Here is a 9,529-nt window from a genome sequence, read left to right on the forward strand (position 1 = left end):
AACTCATAAAAAAACATGTGTGTGGGGGGGGGGGGGGAAGAAAGCTTGCGTTGGGGGAAATGAATTGTAGGTAGTGGGGTTTTTTATCAAAAATAATATCAGATAAGGTACTCTTGAGAAAATTATGAGATTATCATAATTTAGACTCTAGATTATATAATCTGAACCTATAATCTATGTTTGTTTATCTGTTGTATCATTTATCTTGGATTATATAATCTGATCATATTATAATTCAAAATAAAGAGAGCCTTAAAATAGCGTCTGGATGCCGTTTTGGTAATAAAATGACCTTATTGTTGGAGTCAACTCTCTTGATATAAGACTAGTGGAGACGTGTGATGTTGCTTGAGGAAATGGGTACGTGTTGCAATTTGGGAGAGAGGATCTAGGTGTCGATCTTTCGGAAAGATCACGACGAGTCAGACAGTCACCAAAGCTGCAGAGCAGAAAACAGAAAAGAAAGGAGGAGAGAAGAGTATCCACAGACCAAAAAGAAACGAATACCACGCACTACCAGGTGCGTGGGCCCCCACCATAAAAAGGACACCAACGTGAGTGACGCGTGGGCCCCACAGTGGCCGTAACGACATCTCCCAAAAGCATCAACAGCACCTTTTCCTTGCTATGGTGGTCTGGAGGGAAAAAAAAAGATGAATAGAAAATGGTGGAGATATAAAATAACAGAGCAGCCGCACCAGCACACCTGCCGCCCCCCTCCAGCTTTTCTTTTGCGCAGCCACCCTCTGGCTTGCCGTTAATTTCTTTCCCGTTTCACTCCTCGCGTTTTTACACTTGGCCCCCAATCCAATCCCCGCCAGGCCGCCATGCCGACGCCGGTGCCCGCCGCGCGCCAGTGCCTCTCCCCGCCCGCCGTCACGGCCCTCGACGCCGCCGTCGCCTCCGCGCGCCGACGGGCCCACGCGCAGACCACCTCCCTTCACCTCATCGCCTCGCTCCTCGCCCCCACCGCCGCGCCGCTGCTCCGCGACGCGCTCGCCCGCGCCCGCAGCGCCGCCTACTCCCCGCGCCTCCAGCTCAAGGCGCTCGACCTCTGCTTCGCCGTCTCCCTCGACCGCCTCCCGTCCACCCCCACCTCCGCCTCCACCCCCACCTCAGTCTCCGCCTCCGCCTCCGCCAGCACCAGCAATGACCCCCAGCAGCACGAGCCCCCCGTCGCCAACTCCCTCATGGCCGCCATCAAGCGCTCGCAGGCCAACCAGCGCCGGAACCCGGACACGTTCCACTTCTATCACCATCAGGCGGCGCCCACCTCCCCCAACGCCATCAAGGTCGACCTCTCCCACCTTGTCCTCGCCATCCTCGACGACCCGCTCGTCAGCCGCGTCTTCGCCGACGCGGGATTCCGCAGCAACGAGATCAAGGTCGCCATCCTCCGCCCCGCGCCGCCCGTCCCGCTGCTCGGCCGCCTCCCCACGCGCGCGCGCCCGCCGCCGCTCTTCCTCTGCAGCTTTGCCGCCGCGGACGACGCCGACGTCCCCTCGCCCGCGCCCGCCCTCGCGGGGGCCGCACCGGGGGAGGACAACTGCCGCCGCATCACCGACATCCTCGCCCGCGGACGCAACCCCATGCTCGTCGGCGTCGGGGCCGCCTCCGCAGCCGCAGATTTCGCCAAGGCGTCCCCGTACCGCATCGTCCCCATCGGCCCCGCCTCTGCCAATAATCAGGCGGCACCGACGACGCCCACCTCTGGCCTTATCTTCAGCATCGGTGATCTCAAGGACCTGGTGCCCGACGAGGCCGACCTGCAGGACGCGGCTCGCCGGGTGGTGGCGGAGGTCACGCGCCTGCTCGAGACGCACAGACCTGCTGCCCGCCAAACCCAAACGGTCTGGGTCATGGGCTGGTCCGCCACCTACGAGACCTACCTCGCCTTCCTTTCCAAGTTCCCACTCGTCGACAAGGACTGGGAACTCCAGCTGCTGCCGATCACCGCCGTGCGCGACGCCGGCCCTGCAGCGGGACTCGTGCCTCCTCCTCCAGCTCCAGCCACCACGGTCGCTGCCTTGTCCATGCCTGCCACTACAAGGTAGTACTCCTTTTCTATCCATCACCATATCACTTGCTTATTTATTCTATTTATCATATCATTCTGCATAAGATTTGATTAGCCGCATCGCATCGATGTGGATGTGATTGCTGTGCTCAGTCTATCACAAGAACCAGGATGAAGAGTGTTTCTTTTATGTCTGCTTGTCACCACAGTCAGTATAGTACTACAATTAATAGTAGATAATTTGGCCAATAAAATCTGCAGACATGCTACCACCGGACGACTAGAATGTTTTTCTTACTCTGTCTGTCATGTCCTTTTTATTGGGTTTACTCTTTTCATGATGTAGACTTTTTTTTTGGTTGAAGCTTGATCTGAAGTCCTGTTATGTTTTCGTTAATAATCAAGTGCACTTGGTTGAAGTAGGAGTTGGCTTTGCTTCTATTGTGAACTCCATTTGCTCTGTTCCACCTTGAGCAATCTCTTTACTTGAGGCTTTTGTGATGCCAAACTACTAGCCATGCTTTCTACTTGCATCATTTTGATAATATAATTAAACACAGCAGTGTATTGAATAAACGAATATTTGGTTTGAACTACAACTTAGTATTTTATAGTAACATACATAGTTTAAGCCTTAGATGATCATCTTGATGTAGGACAGTAGGAGTGTCTACAACTAAATGGAACTTAGATTTAGTCTTGTACAATATTTCCTTCTCTTGTGAAAGAAGTTAATGTTTCATGATTTTCAAGTTATGATCATTAGCATCAGCAGGATCTAACAGTTGAAACTTGTAATTTGCAGCTTCGCGGAGTCATTTGTTCCTTTTGGAGGTCTTTTGTGCGATACCTATGAAGCAAATAGTCTCACAACAAATTTCTGCCCTCAGGCTCTACGATGTCAACATTGCAACGATAGATATGAGCAAGAAGTTGCCTCTATCATTAGAGGAAGTGGCGTTACAGCTGATGCTCACCAAGAAGGTCTACCTTCTCTGTTGCAGAATGGCGGCATGATGGGTTCTAACAATGAGTTTGATGCAGTCAAGGTGTGAAGCTACTTATATATTCTTAAATTTTGAAGTTTAATAGTGAATATAATGCAACTTTTACAGCTTGCTGATAAATGAATACTTTTGGATTTGATTGGTATAAAAGATGTACAGTTTTTCTTCAGTGCAGGTTAGAGATGATCAAATGGTATTGAGTACAAAAATATTGAATCTAGAGAAGAAGTGGAATGAGTACTGTGTACGTCTCCATCAAGGTTGCAATAGAATCAACAGAGATCCTTGCCAGTTATTTCCACATCACATTGGTGTTCGAGTTGACAGGGAAAGATGTGCAAATCCAAACCAAAGCGCACAGACAATTGCACTTCAGAGGGATATTATTAAACCTTGTGCATTGTCTTCTCCATACACCAATATAACTGCAAAGAGTATTTCAGCACCAGACCAAATAAATGCAGACCTTGTACTAAACCTTCAAGTGAGGCAGTCGAGGAGTAATGAACCCCTTCAAAGTGGGGTTGTGCCATTCCAACATATCAACTCATCAAATTATAACAAACCCGAAGAATCATCTGCTGCACCTGTGACAACTGATTTAGTGTTGGCCACCCCTCGTGGATCTTCCTTCAAGGATTCAAGTAGTGCCCTGTGTAAACGTGTAGAGGACATTGAAGAGACAATCCAGCTGATGCCTAACAAGGTTGACGATCTGAATCTTAAACCTCCTCACTTGTCTATACAACCTTACACTTGCTCCAAGAGTTCCTCATCAAATTGGGAGCAAACATCACCTAGTGCTCTGCATTCAACATCTTTAGGAGGCACTTCTGCCTTTGGCCAATGGCAGAGGCCTTCACCGCTCGCAACACAAAGTTTTGATTTGAGCAATTACAAGCTACTTATGGAACACCTGTTTAAGGTTGTTGGGAGGCAGGAGGAAGCATTGAGTGCTATTTGTGCATCCATTGTGCGGTGCAGGTCGATGGAGAGGCGTCGTGGTGCAAACAAAAAGAACGACATATGGTTTAGTTTTTATGGCCCTGACAGCATTGCCAAGCGGAGAGTTGGTGTGGCACTTGCTGAGCTAATGCATGGTAGCTCAGGGAACTTGATATATCTGGACCTAAGCCTCAATGATTGGGGTAACCCTAGTTTCAGAGGAAAGCGTGCCACCGACTGTATCTTTGAAGAGCTGAGAAAGAAGCGGCGATCGGTTATCTTCCTTGACAATATTGACAAAGCCGATTGCCTTGTTCAGGAGAGCCTGATTCATGCAATGGAGACTGGTAGGTACAAGGACTTGCATGGGGGACGAGTGACTGATCTTAATGACTCGATTGTGGTGTTGTCTACAAGAATGATCCAAGGATGCCAGGATGCTTCTCTTGGGGTGGAAGAGGGCAATGCTTTTTCAGAAGAAAAGGCTGTGGCAGCTCGTGGGCATCAACTGAAGATCATAGTTGAGCCGGGCACAACCAACATCGGTGGAGGCAACGTTGTAGTTTCGTCAAGGCATTCCTTGGGAAGCAGTGAAGCCTCAAGTTATTCCAGTAAGCGGAAGCTCCACATCTCTGATGGGCAAGAAAAGACAGAAGAATCGGCAAGCACTTCAAAGCGACTGCATAGAACATCAAGCATCCCATTCGACTTGAACCTCCCAGGCGACGATGAGGAAGCCCATGATGATGGTGATGATGACAAGAGCAGTGGCAGCCACGAAAACTATCTAGAGGGATCTGTCGGAAACCTCTTGCGTTGGGTGGATGGTTCAATCAATTTCAAGCCATTTGACTTTGGCAAGCTTTGTGAGGACATCCTGCAGGAGTTCAGCAATACTACCAGCAAAATTCTGGGCACCAGGGGGTGCAGGCTGGAGATCGACGCTGGGGCTATGGAGCAGGTAGTGGCAGCGGCATGGGCATCCGATTCGCATGAGAATGAGAAGAGGCCTGTGCGGACGTGGGTGGAGCAGGTGTTTGGCAGGAGCCTTGAGCAGGTCAAGATGAGGTGTGAGAATCTGAGCAGCTGTACCCTGAGACTGGTTTCCTGTGAGGTGAAAGAAGATGGTTTTGGAGCTTTGCTTCCCTCGAGAATAATTCTGGATTGGTGATGGTGATATGTGTCGTTTGCATTATTGCTGCTAGCTATCTAGCTGTAAGTATTGGTTAGTTAGCTGACACCACCCACCGTACTGTAGCATATATAGGTTCATATCATTATTTGGTGGCTTCAAAATAATGTAATTAAGCTGGAGTATGTACGTACGGTAGTCTAGCAATTAAACTACTCGTTCAAGTCCATGACCTGGGGATGGATGGCTGTATTTATTGTTGCTCCTGCGTGTATATATATATTTGTAAGACCGACGTGATGGCCTTTTCATGTGGAATTCCATATACTGATGTCATTTAACTGTCTGTGCAAGACAATTGCATAATTCACAAGTATGGAAAGCAAAACTGCCTGACGACCCTCTCCCTGTGTGCATGTGTGCTAAAATGGTCTTTACTGTCCCAGTTGATACCATAAGGCTTATACTGAAGCATTGAACCAGTTCATGGACTGTAGATTGCTCTCAGAAAAGCATAGCCAAAAGATTCGTATGTACACATATGTCGCAGCATTTATTTAATTATCTTGTTGAATACAGCGGTACTACACTTGTAGTATAACAATTAAGTAGGGGTTCAATTCAAACACTGTATTAACTAAACAAAGAACTAAGCCCCAAAAATTAAGTAGAGTTCCCATGTTCCTGTCAAAGCAGTTCATGCCCGAAAAATTGACCTTCAAATCAACAAGGGCCCCTCCAATCCCAGCCTAACCAGGTTACTAAGGACAGAACGACCTCAAGTAAGCCTGATTGGTTTAAACCAACTAATCGAGCCTGTTCTAGACTGACTGGAAGACAGATTTCAGAGACGGAAGCTCATGCAGTCCTGCTCATTTGCTCTAGATGACCATATTCAAAACTCAATAAAATAGTAAACAGCTCATGCATACGGATTGCATTAAACAGTAGCAAGCAAGCCCCAATTTGCAGGCACGAGTTATACTGCTCGGAGAATTTGGGGCCGATGGACATGCATCGCACCGCACACGGATGTAGACGCAGGCATGCTCACGCAAACATAGTCGTATAGAGTCGCTTCTCCTCTTGTCGTGCCCTTGCTGGAAGCCTTGCTCGCAGTCGTAGAGACGCAGCCGCCGTCGTGGCCCTCCGCTCCTCTTGCCGTGCACCGACGGTCCGCTGCCGTGGCCCTCCGTTCCTCCGCCGACCAGCAGTGCCGCCGCCTTCGGGTTGGGGACTGGTGTGGGGACTATCGGGGAAAGGATTACGGTTGGGAGAGCAAATAGGAGTGGTGGATTTTGTATTTTTATGAGGTGATCATGTCCGTGTCTGCATGGCTTGGACGCAGAGCTGTTTTTGTTCGGTGAATCAGTATATCGGTTCTATGCGACTCCGATACCGATCACCGAAGTTCGCTGAAATTAGAACTGAACCCGACACCAAACCCCGAAAACCGAAACTTCGGGTCGGTTTTTGAAACTACGGATCAGTTTTTCGGTTTTAGTTTAAAAGTGCACAGGCCTACGCATAAGAAAAGAACAACAAGAGATAAAATATGTTACTCATCTTTATGTCTCAGCACTTATCATTCCATCTTTTTTACAATATAACATACAAACATACCAAGAGATAAAATATGTTACTCATCTTTATGTCTCAGCACTTATCATTCCATCTTTTTTATAATATAACATACAAACATAGCTCGAGGGTACTTCGAAGGCTGAGCTAAACGAAGCTAAAGGCCCTCGAAAGGTGAATTTATGCATGACATTATTCATCTATTTATATGGGAGATATACAACTTCGTATGAAATTACAAGCGTGCCCACCAAATTTACACATATGGTTCACAAATATTACAAGGGCAATATGTCTTTCCTCCTCCTTCCTTGCAGCACAAGGCTTCCGATTCTTCTCCCTTTCTGCTTCGTGTGTGAAGCCCTTTGACACCAAAGCTGGTGGCCTGTGCACACATCTTCGTCACACACGTACTCGGACAAAGCTCTCTCATGACCACTTCGTCCGAAGGATGGCTTCGTTTGTTTCTAATGATGTGCTTAAAACACACTTTCTCAACTTGAAAACAGAGTTTTGAGGATCTTCGTACTATAGGCCTCCAACAATCGTTAGTTTTTCACTTTTCAAATAATAACGATGTGTTTTTATTCTATTGAAGGAACACGTAGAGTGCAAAATATCATCATAGTGAAACATATATATTAGTTCCCAACCAATATAGAGCAAAAAATAAATCATAATTCATATTTATATATGGAATTAGCATGTAAAAAAGTATGAACTGTGGGCCAAGGAACGAGCAACAGAGCCAAATTAAACAAGCAGCAGGGGATTCACAACGAGTTGCACGTGCAATATATCTTGACCCTACATGGACTGCAAAATCCTAGAAAGCAAGCACCAAGACAAGATATGCAGGACCGTGCCTTATTTTTTGTCCTGTCGTGCTCCCGGCAAGGCCCACATGCATGGGCGAAGCTTGGTCCGGCTCTGTCCGATGAAGGCTTCTTTAGTTTAGGAAGATACTAGTACGATGGTCGTGTGTTGCGACGGTATATAAATATTCGATAAAATATACACAATGATTATATAAAATGAACAATACATCGACCTCAATATCATTCTCACAAATTCTTTACCAGCAACCATCGACTGAGGAAGGTAAAGGTGGCACCATAGGTGAGATGCGATGACAGTGGATGACGAGTCGGAGGCTAACAGGATGGCCTGCTCGATGTCCTCTATCGCGGTTTGAAAGAATGGTGTGGAATAATATGGGTGAGAGAGGTAGTAACGAGGGAAGAGATAGGAAATTGGAGGTTAATATACGATGACAACAACAAGGAGGATGGAAAGCGCCTCTTGTTGGTTGCATGGTTGGTTGTGTATACAAAAGATAAGACTTATCTGGTTGTTAAACGAGATGTGGGGAAAAACATATGTAATTGCTTGGCGCTTAACATCGAAGAGGAAGAGGGACGAGTTGGAGGCCAACAGGATGGCCTTTTCGATGTCCTCTATGGCGGTGTGGAAGGATGGTGCAGTTAATATATGACGACAACGAGGAAGACAAAGTGCTCATGGTGTTTGCATGGTTAGTGACGTATGCAAGAGATAAGACTTACCTAGTGTGGGGTGAAAGCATCTAGGCCCCTGGTTGGTTTTAGTGATTAATGACAATGTAATATTTTATGTGACTAACGTGTGTTTTGCAGAGGCAAATGGTAAGTTAGGTCGCATTACAGGTAGATGTACTACAACGGTGAAAACAATCTCGGAGATAAGAACTTGAAGCGACGGCTAAAGCGACGAAACAAAAAGTGAAGGTCTTCGTAAGTGTCAAGGAGTTGCGGACACTCGTGATATAGTTAGGTCTTTTATTTTTTTAGTCGTACTATAAAGAGGGGTTGTCGATGAGTAGTTTGACCAAGAGAGTTCTAGTGTAGTGTTGGTGCATATTCACACTCACATATAGTGCTAGGTGTCACTCTAGAACATACTCACGAGTTAGAACGAAAACCAAATTGAAAAACAGCACAAAACAGAAACTAGGATTTCTGGCTTTGGGGAACCGGACTGTCCGGTGTGCACTGAACTGTCCAGTGCACCCTCTGCTAGTGGGGCCAGCCAAGCCCAGGAAAGAGGGTTCCCTGCGCGCAGAAACCCGAGAGCGAGCAGTTCACGAGTTGAATTTTAGTGGCACACCAGACAGCGCATCGGACTATCTGGTGCGCACCAGACAGTGACTGTTCACTGTCCGTTGTGCCATCTGCTCAACGGCTAGCTTTTAGAATTAGCCGTTGGAGTCGACCGTTGGCGCACCGGTGGCGCACCGGACTGTCCGGTGCGCCCATGCGCAGAGGAGTTCTGGTAACGGCTAGTTGGTGGGTGAGGGCTATTTATACCCCCTCCACCCACCATATTGATTGTCTTACTGCCCACATTTACTCCTACACTTTGGTAAAGCATTGGAAGCACCACAAAGCCTAGTGAGGTGATTAGAGAATCTTAATCCCACATTTGGACCTCATTAGCGCTAGCGAGAGCCATCTAGAGCACACACCGCATGCATTAGGCTTCTCTTGGTCAAGTGAAAGTCTATGACTTGTTACTCTTGGTGATCGGCATCACCTAGACGGCTTGGTGGCGTTGGGAGCTCGGTGATCACCATGGAGATCTTGTTGGTGACCCGACTCAAGTTTGTAAGCGGTCGTGAGGGATCTGTCGCGCCGGAGTGGCAAAGGATCATCTCGTAGTGAGCACTTTGTTCTTGCGAGGACCAAGGGGGAGCGATACCCTTGCGCGGGTGCTCCAATGACGACTAGGGGAGAGTGCCGACTCTTCGATACCTCGGAAAAAATTGGAGGAGTCTTCTAAACCTTGCTTTACATTCCGCAATTAATTCAA

General features: G+C 47.6%; 1 protein-coding gene across 1 annotated transcript; it reads left to right on the forward strand.

Annotated features, from left to right (window-relative positions):
* The first annotated feature begins 709 nt into the window (after positions 1-709).
* LOC100501371 (uncharacterized) lies at positions 710-5,439 on the forward strand. The gene is made up of 3 exons (NM_001362602.1): positions 710-2,050; positions 2,823-3,066; positions 3,200-5,439. The coding sequence occupies exons 1-3, from the start codon at positions 828-830 to the stop codon at positions 5,138-5,140; spliced, it is 3,408 nt and encodes a 1,135-aa protein (NP_001349531.1). The 5' UTR covers positions 710-827; the 3' UTR covers positions 5,141-5,439.
* The last annotated feature ends 4,090 nt before the right edge of the window (positions 5,440-9,529 follow it).

Source organism: Zea mays, chromosome 10, assembly GCF_902167145.1.
Source record: "Zea mays cultivar B73 chromosome 10, Zm-B73-REFERENCE-NAM-5.0, whole genome shotgun sequence".
NCBI lineage: Eukaryota > Viridiplantae > Streptophyta > Magnoliopsida > Poales > Poaceae > Zea > Zea mays.